Source organism: Papio anubis, unplaced genomic scaffold (genome assembly GCF_008728515.1).
Source record: "Papio anubis isolate 15944 unplaced genomic scaffold, Panubis1.0 scaffold8, whole genome shotgun sequence".
Classification (NCBI taxonomy): domain Eukaryota; kingdom Metazoa; phylum Chordata; class Mammalia; order Primates; family Cercopithecidae; genus Papio; species Papio anubis.
The window spans coordinates 18,315-30,622 of NW_022168221.1; the positions used below are offsets into that span (position 1 = coordinate 18,315).

General features: G+C 40.8%; 1 protein-coding gene across 6 annotated transcripts in view; it reads left to right on the plus strand.

The window, feature by feature from the left end:
- The window catches only part of CUL2 (cullin 2), an 87,301-nt gene that overhangs the window by 16,689 nt on the left and 58,304 nt on the right, over positions 1–12,308 (plus strand). For all 6 annotated transcript variants that reach the window (XM_021943169.2, XM_021943170.2, XM_021943171.2 and 3 more), the window contains 2 exons: positions 2,387–2,527; positions 11,092–11,194. In XM_021943169.2, the coding sequence (XP_021798861.1) occupies positions 2,409–2,527; positions 11,092–11,194 (222 nt within the window). In that variant the 5' untranslated portion in view covers positions 2,387–2,408. Of the gene's footprint in view, positions 1–2,386; positions 2,528–11,091; positions 11,195–12,308 lie in introns of those variants that run through there.

The window sequence follows — 12,308 nt, forward strand, 5'->3', positions numbered from 1 at the left end:
GGCAGCATGGTTGCACACAGCAGCCGAGAGCACCGGCTGCAGCGCGGGTCTGAATCCTGATGCCACCATTACATATCTTTGTGACCTTAAGCAAGTTTCTGAATCACCTGTGACTCAGATTTCTTATTCAGAAAATGGGGAGAACACGCCAGGCACGGTGGCTCGTGCCTGTAACCCTAGCACTTTGGGAGGCCAGGGCGGGTGGATCACTTGAGGTCTGGAGTTTGAGACCAGCCTGGTCAACATGGTGAAATGCTGTCTCTACTAAAAATAAAAAATTAGCCGGGCGTGGTGGTGGATGCCTGTAATCTCAGTTACTTGGGAGGCTGAGGCAGGGGAATCACTTGAACCTGGAAGGCAGAGATTGCAGTGAGCCGAGATTGCACCATTGCATTCCAGCCCAGGCCGACATCAGCGAGACTCCGTCTCCAAAAAAAAAAAAAAAGAAAAGAAAATGGGGAGAACGGTGGGACCTACCTGTTAGAATGTTGGAAGGATTAAATGAGTTTGCACAGGGTACTTAGACTAGTGCTTGACTCACAGTACACACAATGTAAATATTAACAGCTGTTACTATTTCTGCTGAGGGCCTGATTCTGAAACATTTGTGGGGCTACACAGGTATGGATGGATTCAGGAAATACTCATATGCACAGTTGATGATAGGATGTGGTAAACAAGGAAGGGAAGGAGGCATGGTTAATTCCCTTATATAGAGCTTAGGAAACTCAGTAAGTTCTTCCACCACCTCCTCTCCCACCTTCCCAACTTTGCACAGTAAAAAATCACTGCTAATCTGTTCTAGATAGTTCAGGAATGAGTTAAAGGCCAGGAGGTGGAGGCTTTGGTATGTTGAGGAAAGAGGATGTGATTCAACATGGCTTACCCTCTTTTGGATATTTGGCTTTTCTCTGATCTTTTTCATTATTTTCCATGGAGTCTGTTCCTGAACTGTCTTCTCAGCTGGGAACGCAGAAGGGCCTCTCCCAGTCCGTGGCTGGTGGTGTGGCCGCCGTCCTCCCCACTCCCTTTGCTCGTTCTCTTTATGCATCATTCCCTCCTCCCATTCTCTGCCTCCCCTTTCCCCCATGGTAGGGGACAAGAGAAAAGATGTTTCATCCTTTTTTGGCCTTGGCTACAGACTAGGTTGGTGCCTCACAATCCTGCTAATGAGGGGAGACTTGAGGGAGGTTGTTAAAACATTTGCCAGAAAAATGTTCCTTTGAGCAATTAAATTTAACTTACAAAGTTTCTCTTTTAATTCTGATCATCTGATGTGATATTGAGAAAGATTTAGAATCTAGCTTGAACCAAGTTTCTGTAACCTTGGGACCCTTTTGTTCCAGAAACCAGCTAATTCCTAAATGCAGTTTGTCTGTGAGGCAGGAGTCTTTGAACTCCCTTAAAAGCTCATTCAGGGCTCACGCCTGTAATCCCAGCACTTTGGGAGGCCGAGGCGGGCGGATCACGAGGTCAGGAGATCAAGCCCATCCTGGCTAACACGGTGAAACCCCTGTCTCTACTAAAAATTACAAAAAATTAGCCAGGTGTGGTGGCAGGTGCCTGTAGTCCCAGCTACTCGGGAGGCTGAGGCAGGAGAATGGTGTGAACCTGGGAGGTGGAGGTTGCAGTGAGCCGAGATTGTGCCACGGCACTCCAGCCAGGGCAACGGAGTGAGACTTCGTCTCAAAAAAACAAAAAGCCCATTAGGTTCACTGGAGCCAGGGGTTCCATGCTAGAGCCATGCTTTTCATTAGACCTGGGAAGTAGATATCCCAAGAATCTGGGAAGGAGCCTTAAGCTCTCCACTACAAACCTGACATTTCTTTGGAATCTTTTTTTAATCTTAAAAGGTCATGGGAATTTTATATTCTACTCCGTAATTCATCCCTGTTTGGTTTAATATAAATGTAAATTTCTTCCCTAATCTTATACCAAAACTGATGCTCCAGGAAGGTAAAACCTTTCATTTTCTTGTGTTTTCTCATATTCCCTTGCATGCTACCTCATTCCCCACTTTCAGGAGTGCAGACCACAAGGATTTGGGGCCAAAACCTTTCAGTTGAATGTCCTGCATTATTTCCCATGATGGAAGTTGGCTTGTTAAGTGGGTCCCCGTTTCTTTCCCTCGAGATATTAAATGAGGACTATAACTCTTTGAAATTATACCCTTGATCATAAATAATTTGTACTAAAAGCTTTCCATTTCCTAGAGTTTGTAATGAATGTAAATAGTCTATGAAATTTCTTGTCTGGATAGTCATGAAAAGATGGTAGCTTTCTCACTCCTTGCATATATCATGCTATTTAATTATGTAGTGCTTTAAAAACAGATAACTAAGCTTATGGAATTAATGCTAACTTTGTTATTGTTTTTAATTGACAGATTTCAACACTACACTTGCACAATGTCTTTGAAACCAAGAGTAGTTGATTTTGATGAAACATGGAACAAACTTTTGACGACAATAAAAGCTGTGGTCATGTTGGAATATGTCGAAAGAGCAACATGGAATGACCGCTTCTCGTATCCTTTTAATGGCAGCTCGATCAGTGTTCTAAAATTGATAAACTTGTTGAAAAGTGAGAAGATGTTCAATGTTATGGAGGAACTTTCCCATGTAACTATTTTCTAATATATTATTATCTACATTTCCAAGTTTGTCACCTCTTTTATGGCAATCAGTATTTGATAACCTTTCATTCAACAAGTATTTATTGAGTACTTAGTATCTGTCAAGGACTACTTTAGGCTTTGGGAATACAGTTGGTGAACAAAAAAAATTCCTTTCTATTATAAAAATAGAAGCAGACACTAAGCAGGTTAAAAAAAAAATCTAATGTCATTGCTTTTAAGAAGAGGTCATGATAAATGAAAGCAGGATAAGGAAGTGGGGGAGGCTTGGAGTACCTGTGTGTGTGCTGCTCTTTTAGAATGGGTGGCCAAGGAAGGCCTCCCTGAGGATGGTGACATTAGAGCAGAGACTGGAATGCAGCGAGGGAGCAAGCCATGTGATATTGGGGGGAAGAGTGCGCTTGGTGGAGAGTGAACAGCAAGTTCAGTGACTGGGGTGGAAGGGGTTTTTTTTTTTTTTTTTTTTTTTTGAGACGGAGTCTTGCTCTGTTGCCCAGGCTGGAGTGCAGTGGCGCAGTCTTGGCTTACTGCAAGCTCCGCCTCCCAGGTTCACAACATTCTCCTGCCCTAGCCTCCTGAGTAGCTGGGACTACAGGTGCCCACTACCATGCCCGGCTAATTTTTTTTTGTATTTTTAGTAGAGACGGGGTTTCACCATGTTAGCCAGGATGGTCTCGATCTCCTGACCTCGTGATCCGCCCGCCTCGGCCTCCTAATGTGCTGGGATTACAGGCATGAGCCACTACACCCAGCTGGAAGTGTGTTTTTCATTAGATTGCCTACATTTGTGAATTGAGAGCTTTATGTAACAATGCAGATTGGTGATTTCTCTAGGATGCCCTGAAGCCTAGTTTCCTGCATTCCTCCATGACAGTGATCTGCTAGACCTAACTAGTGCTGCCCTCTCTAGTAATCTTCTGGGGCTACAGAAGGGCTGCCCTCATTATATGGGGCATACATTCTTTAGAAAAGCTCTGATTTCATAAGATAGTGGTTCAGCTTGTTCTCAATGCCTAATTCAGTTGTTAATATTAAGCTGAATGTGGATGCAAGAACAGTAAAGTTCTTTAGACCAACAGAAAACCATTTAATTCCTTACAACTCCAGTAGGCAGTAAGGGAAGTTTGTTAAGCCAACTATGTTCTGGGCACTGAAGACATGTAAAAGGATGATGACATTTCGGAAGGCTTCATAGTTTGCAAAGATCTTTTATATTTTTTATGCTATTTGATATCTCAAGTCCATCAGATCAGTGGTGCAAAAATAATTACTTGACTGTAACAGATGAGGAAACTGATGTCAGAGGTAAGGGACTTACTTGTCCAGGGTCACACAGGTAGTAATTGATGGAGCACAGACTTGAATATAGTATCTTAAACATCCAATTTCCCATGCTTTCTAGTATATCTAGAGGATAACCAATGCAGATTCTGCCTTTGAATTAGATAGCTAATGTTTCTGTGGAACCTTATGGATTGGGGCAAGAATCTTAATAAAAGTTGAGAAAGTGTTGCCACTTGTATAAGTGTTGCTACTTGTGAGATTGGTCTAGGCATGTTTTTAGGTGCTTTTAAGGATATTTTAACTAAAGGAGCAGAGAGGGAAGAGGAGTTGGTTATAGATGACTACAAGACGAGCAAGAGGAGGGAAAATGAACAGGAGGTAAAGAAAAAATTATTAAAATGTGTTCCTCATCGTTGTATAGAATTGACAATTTCTTGGTTTTTTAAGTGGTTTTGAAATAGATTACTTCCCTGGAAAGTGACCCTTTCAGTCACTTTATTTCTCTGATGTTATTTGTTTGGTCCATCTAATATGGTTTAGTTATTCTTTTTTTTTTTTTTTTCTTTAATCTTTGCTTTTTAGAGACAGGGTCTCACTCTGTCACCCAGGCTGGAGTACAGTGGTGTGACCACAGCTCGCTGCAGCCTCAACCTCCTAGGCTCAAGAGATCCTTCCACCTCAGCCTCCTGAGTAGCTGGGACTACAGGCATGTACCACCACACCTAGATGATTTTGTTAATTTTTTTCTAGAGATGGGGTCTCGCTATGTTGCCCAGGCTGGTCTTGAGCTCCTGGGCTCAATCACTTCTCCTACCTTGGCCTCCCAAAGTGCTAGGATTACAGGTGTGAGCCACCTTGCCCAGCTGGTGGCTGGGCCAGTTATTCTTCACTTGATCCTGAATTTTCTCTTCCCCCCAAATAAAAAAAAAGTCTGCAAAAATAATGATTAAAGAGTATAGACCGGGCACGGTGGCTCACGCCTTTAATTCCGACACTTTGATAGGCCGAGGTGGGTGGATCACGAGGTCAGGAGTTTGAGACCAGCCTGACCAACATGGCAAAACCCTGTCTCTACTAAAAATAAAAACATTAGCCAGGCGTGATTGTGGGTGCCTGTAATCCCAGCTACTGGGGAGACTGAGTCAGGTGAATTGTTTGAACCCTGGGAGGCAGAGGTTGCAGTGAGCCAAGATTGGGCCTGCACTCTAGCCTGGGCAACAAGAGCAAGACTCCATTTCAAAAATAAATAAAAGGCTATGTTACTGATTGTTATAAGGTAAAATTCCATCATTTTCCCTGTTATTTTGCCCAAGAATATAAAGTTCACTTCTGACCCTTAATATCTTAAGTAGAAATTTTAAGGGCCATACAATGTAAATATTTTGAAAAGGAAAAAACAGGTCCCCCCACATTGTTTCAAATATGCATTATTATTTGAACTTTTAGCATGCATTTGTGGGGAGTGTGGGTATATATATAACACAAATATGGACAAGTTCATAAAATACACTGTTGCACAAATAATTATAATGCAAGCAATTACGTTATCAATAGAACATTGAACAATAGAACATTGTCAACATTCACTATAACCCCCCCGAAACACGTGACCCTCTAAGTTCACAATCCCACCCGTTTCTCTAGGAACTAACTACTATCTTGATGTTTGTGCCTGTTGTTTTTGTGGTTCTTTTTTTTTATTAGACATAATGCAGTGATCTCAGCTCATTACAGCCTCCACCTCCCAGGTTGAAGTGATTCTCATACCTCAGCCTCCTGAGTAGCTGGGATTAAAAGTGCCCACCACCATGCCTGGCTAATTTTTGTACTTTTGGTAGAAATGGGGTTTTGCCATGTTGGCCAAGCTGGTCTCGAACCCCTGGGCTCATGTGATCCAGGCACTTTGGCACTTCCGAAGTGCTGAGATTACAGGTGTGAGACATGGCTCCCAGCCTTTTGTGGTTCTTAAATGGTGAATTCTTTGATTCTTGGACTTTATATAAATAGAATAAATAATAATGGTGAATTTTTTTTTTTTTTTTTTTTTTTTGGCAGGGTCTCTGTTGCCCAGGTTGGAGTGCAGTGGTGTGATCTTGGCTTGCTGCAGCCTCCACCTCCTGGGTTTAAGTGATGCTCATGCCTCATCCTCCCGAGTAGCTGGGATTACAGGTACGTGCCACCATGCCTGGCTAATTTTTGTATTTTTGGTAGAGGCGGGGTTTCACCATGTTGGCCAGGCTGGTCTTGAACTCCTGATCTTAAGTGATCCCCCCCTGCCTCGGCCTCCTAAAGTTCTGGGATTACAGGTATGAGCCACTATGACCGGCCAATGGTGAATTCTTTGATTTTTGGACTATGTATAAATAGGCTGTACCTGGCCCTGTTCTGGTTTACTTTTACTCAAGGTTTTCTCTCTTTTAGTAGCTCTTAGGACAGATTTCCAGACTCCAGTAGCATAATGTAGACATTTTCCTACTTGAGGAGAAGTGGCATCTAAAAGGTTATAGTAGGTCCAAAGTGATTGTTAGGGGAGACTTAATATTGCCTTCCCTCAACGTATTTCTTCCAGGTAGGAAAATGAGTTCATCCTCCACCATTTAAACCCAGGCATACTGTTGTCTTCATTTGTTTTTTTTTGTTTGTTTGTTTGTTTTTTTCTGAGACAGAGTTTTGCTCTTGCTGCCCAGGCTGGAGTGCGATAGTGTGATCTTGGCTCACTCCAACCTCTGCCTCCTGAGTTCAAGCGATTCTCCTGCCTCAGCCTCCCAAGTAGCTGGGATTACAGGCATGTGCTATCACACCCGGCCAATTTTGTATTTTTTTTTTAGTAGAGACAGGGTTTCACCATGTTGGCCAGGCTGGTCTTGAACTCCTGACCTCAGGTGATCTACCTACCTTGGCCTCCCAAAGTTCTGGGATTATAGGCATGAGCCACCACACCTGGCCATCATTTCTATTTTATATTCTATCAGGCATCTCTTTCAAACATAGACCAATTTTGATGTCATTTGAAAATATTGAGGCAGGTAATCTGTATCCTTGACACTTTTCACAAGTGTTAGAAGGAGAAGGTCTTAGCCATGGAGTCTAAGTACATAGCAGCCCATCATTCTTTCTTGGATTTTACCGATGGGGAAAGATTTTATCTATAGTCAGGTGTGTTTGGTGCATCAGCAACTGCCTCACCCTATTCTAAATTGTATCAGGCTAATTGATATTTGTTCACATTGATTCACTAGTTGTACACTTGAAAATTTTCGATTTAATTAGTCATTTTTTATCCTTGCTTGCTAATTCATGATTTCATAGATACCGCCTTTGTATTCTTTCTCATTAGAAATGTCAGCAAATCTGGCGGGGTGCAGTGGCTCACGCTTGTAATCCCAGCAGTTTGGGAGGCTGAGGCGAATGGATCACCTGAGGTCAGGAGTTCGAGACCAGCCTGGCCAACATGGTTAAACCCCATCTTTACTAAAAATACAAAAAAATTAGCCAGGTATGGTGGCGCTCAACCGTAATCCCAGCTACTCGGGAGGTAGGCAGGAGAACTGCTTGAACCTGGAGGGTGGAGGTTGCAGTGAGCCGAGATTGTGCCACTTCACTGCCTGGGCAAAAGAGCGAAACTCTGTCTCAAAAAAAAAAAAAAGTCAGCAAATTCCTTTTTACTGTTAATTTAATTTAATTTAATTTTTTAATTGTCAAATCCTTTTTTGGTTGTCTTACCATTTTCAGTTTTTTAGATAACCTTTACTTTTACTCCATTGCAAAACTCTTAACTGTTTTTGACCCACAGCATAATAGAGTTCATACTGTTAAATCTCAAAATTAAGCCCAATCATAGGAAACACCTTTTAATAGAGAACATGAAATAAAATAAATAACTTTGCTGCTGATTAGGACTATCTTTTGGTTGCAGCTAAGAGCTTTCATTCTGGAACAGCTTAGTTTCTGACTGAGACATTTTTAAACTGGAAAGTTCATAAATAGAAGAGTTTTTGTATTCTGGCTCCCTAAAAAATGACTTAGGAAAAGAAAGTCTAGTGAAAGAATGTTTAAGTTGAAATCTGACCTCTAGTTATTTTGTGTTTTGTTTTTTTGTTTTGTTTTTTTTTTGAGATGGTGTCTCACTCTGTTGCCAGGCTGGAATGCAGTGGCGTGATCTCGGCTCACTGCAACCTCTGCCTGCCAGGTTCAAGCAATTCTCCTGCCTCAGCCTCCCGAGTAGCTGGCATTACAGGCATGTGCCACCACACCCGGCTAATTTTGTATTTTTAGTAGAGACAGAGTTTCACCATGTTGGCCAGGATGGTCTTAATCTCTTTTTAAAATTAATTATTTATTTATTTATTTTGAGATGGAGGCTTGCTCTGTAGCCCAGGCTGGAGTGCAGTGGCGCGATCTCAGCTCACTGCAACCTTCGCCTCCTGGGTTCACGCCATTTTCCTGCCTCAGCCTCTCCAGTAGCTGGGACTACAGACGCCTGCCACCACGCCTCGCTAATATTTTTGTGTTTTTAGTAGAGATGGGGTTTCACCATGTTAGCCAGGATGGTCTCAATCTCCTGACCTCGTGATCTGCCCACCTTGGCCTCCTAAAGTTCTGGGGTTACAGGCATGAGCCCCCACGCCTGGCCTCGATCTCTTGACCTTGTGATCCGCCCGCCTTGGCTTCCCAAAGTGCTGGGATTACAGGTGTCAGCCACCATGCCCAGCCAACGTTTTTTGTCTTTTAAAGTGTCTTGTCTATAATCGAATCATAGCTGAGTGTTGGAGGTTGAAAAGCTCATTTTCATAGGTGTTCTTCATAAGGGCTAAACATTTCCTGGTTGGTTGGATATTTAAATAGGTTAGAGAAAAAGAACATATTTAATTGGTTAAAATTATACAGTGGTTTGAGACCCAAAACTATGGTGAGTTAAAACATGAACTTTAAATTTTTATTAAGGTGGATTCACTCCATTAAAAAAATACGTATATTCTGGAAGAGTCCAACAGTGCAGAAGTACTATGTATGGAATGAAGTAGGAGAGTCTACCTGTACCACCTCTCTTGTGTAGCTCCTTTCTCCTTATGCTGGAGATGTGACACAAATCCTTCCAGTAGATTTTGTTTACATTTACATGCAGTAGATATATTAATTTTGGCGTTGTGAGACATTTGGGCACATAATTAACATATGCAAAAATCATGGTATTGAATAGTTTTAATTTTTCAGTACCAATTAAGTCATATCTTTTAGAAGTAAGTGTGTATATGGCTTTAGGAAGACATAGTTGGAGCAAATAACATCATTATGTTGTATGAAAATTCTAGAAGTAGGTATTCAGAAGCATAAGACATAATCTTTGTTAAAATGTCCACATAGTCTTTGTTACAAAGTCTACGTAATCTTTGTTAAAATGATTTAATTACTGATTATTACTAAAAATAAGTAAAGCTGGGTGTGGTGGCTCATACCTATAATCCCAGCACTTTGGGAGGCCAAGGCAGAAGGATTGCCTGAGCCCAGGAGTTTGAGACCAGCCTAGGCAACATGGTGAGACCCTGTTTCTACAAAAAAATTTTTTGAATTAAAAATATAAATAAATAAAGCTTAAAAATTTATAAATAGAACCGATCAAAAATTTATAAATAAGTAAATAAATGTGGAGAGGGCTGCTTGTGCTTTCTGGGGTAAGGGAGCATGTGAGATTGATTTTCCATCTCCTTTCCTTCGGTAGGATTTAATAAATCGTCATGCGCTAGGAACTGTGCCTGGGAGCTGGGAGTATGGAGTTGATGAAGGATAGGCTAATGTGGATGGGAAAGGTATAAGTAAATTTTACTGTGTAAAAATAAATTTTGTAGAATAATACATAAAGTGTTGGGGGGGACATAGAGGAGGAAGAATTTGCATCTTTATTTTTAAGTTAACGTTTTTATTTCACAGTATTTCCTAGTCTTTCTATTAAACGTAAACACCTGACTTCATCCTGAATCATCAGCCTTATTATCAGTTTGTATCAGCATCTTTGGTTAGGCTGATCTCAGGTTGCTCATAGGTCCTTTATCTTCTACATTTGGTTAGTGATGGGCAGTTTATAAAGTACTTTAACATATCTGAGTTTATTTGGGTAAACTATGGAGATGTCAGGGAAAGGTTCCTTATCTTTACCTTGGAGACACTTGGTGGTGGTCATCGTACCGATCAGATGGCATAGCTTTATCATGGAATAGTCCTGGAGTATAACCACCTGGAGGTCCTGACCTCTGTGTTGCTCTGGTGTCAGTGTTCCTGTGGACAAATGAGCTGTTATCCCCAAAATGCCTTGTCACAGTGGTTGGAGGCAGCATATGAAACACCTAGTTCCCAGAATCGTAATCTAATACCGTGTCTGGCCCCAAACTTGTAAATGGGCTTTGCCTTAAGTCTTATCTTTTGTTCTTCTTGGTCTATAATGTTTCTAATTATTGGAGATGTTGAGAAGATCCAATAAAGCAAAGAATATTAAAAAAAAGAAAAAAAGGAAAAAGGAAATGCCACCCCAGAGAGGCTAGGAAACTTGGTGAAGATCACTAGCTAGTGAAAGGTAAAGTCTTACTTCTTTCCACTCCTGTTATCTACCTCCGGTGAGACTTAGCAAGGTACTTAGTTGATGTTCAGAAATTTAATTGATATTCCTATTCATGGTATATTTCTTCTGATAGAATAACGGTAGAGTATCCTAACTGCTATGATGTAGGAGGCTGTGTCAAATGAATAATTTTTGTTTAGTTTCTCAGAATTGCTTAGACATATCTGCCTCTTGTCATATTCCATAGCCCTTCATTGATACTATGCTAATATCTGTTCTAATATAAATCTTATTTTGTAGGATTCTGGGTAATTTGAATTTCCAGAAACTCCCTCTGGATTTTAACCTCTCTGATAAGAACCATTTTCCTTACAGTGTCTTCAAATAATTCTCAGTAAATACTTGTGGAACAAATAAGTGAATGAATCTTATAGTGCTTTTTAAAGTAAGCATGGTTATGTATTCTATCTTTGTCATACATATAACAGTATTATGTATTTTATAAGCTAAACCATGGAAAGAAGTAATGTTTTTTCATTTTTTAATGCCAAACAAGGTAAATCTCATTATGTTTTAAACTTGTCTCCAATAAATATGAAAACCTTAATAATTTAACTAGAGATATCTATGCTTTATGTGTGGCCTATCCTGAACCCCTTGGAGAAAGACTTTATACAGAAACTAAGATTTTTTTGGAAAATCACGTTCGGCATTTGCACAAGGTAAGCAATGATACATACATGATATAAATATGTTGATAGTTGTGTACCTTACTAGTATACTGTTTTCCAGTGTAGAACTTTTATCAAGGTGAGCTTGTTTTGCTGCTGCTGCTGCTTTTTAAATTTTTTTTATTTTTTTATTTTTTTGAGATGGAGTCTTGCTCTGTCGCCCAGGCTGGAGTGCAGTGGTGCGATCTCTACTCACTGCAAGCTCCACCTCCCGGGTTCACGCCATTCTCCTGCCTCAGCCTCCCGAGTAGCTGGGACTACAGGCGCCCGCCACCACGTCTGGCTAATTTTTTGCATTTTCAGTAGAGACAGGGTTTCACCGTGTTAGGATGGTCTCCATCTCCTGACCTCGTGATCCGCCTGCCTCGGCCTCCCAAAGTGCTGGGATTACAGATGTGAGCCACCGTGCCCAGCCTGCTTTTTTTTTAAATATAGGAGTAGGTGGGAATACAGACACACACCACCACACCTGGCAATTTTTTTTTCTTTTTTTTTTTTTTGGTAGAGACGGGGGTCTCACTATATTGCCTAGGCTGGTCTCAACCTCCTGGGCTCCAGTGATCCTCCCACCTTGGCCTCCCTTGTTTTTGCTTCTTAATAGGCATTTAAAAAATATATACATATTAAGATCTTTGAGTCAAGCACTGTGTTGTTAGGGAAATCAGTTTACTTGTTCAGCATCTTGTAATTAGTAAATGAAGGAGAGGGTCAGCTCAGAGTTTGTTGAGTTTTAAAACTCATAGGAATATCCTATTCCTCTGGATATTGTTTAACACAGCCAGATTTTCCCTTGTTTTTAATTCGTATCTCTTGGTAAATCTCTGTCTTTATTATTTTCAGCTTTTTAGCTGCGTTTCATATGCTATATAAAGTCTTCCCAAAATCTAAAATTAAAAAGAAATGGTAAACGATGATAGTAGCTGTCTCTGTGACCAGTTTTTTGATTAGTATGCTACACATAGAGGGGCAGCATCACAGACATGATCTGTGTATAAACAGTGAATTTCGCAGTATTTTGCTATAGACAGCATTTCTAACTTAATTTAGACTACTGATCTAATCAGGAACTGGGTGAGATAATTTTGTGCCTGCGTAAGAATCTTCA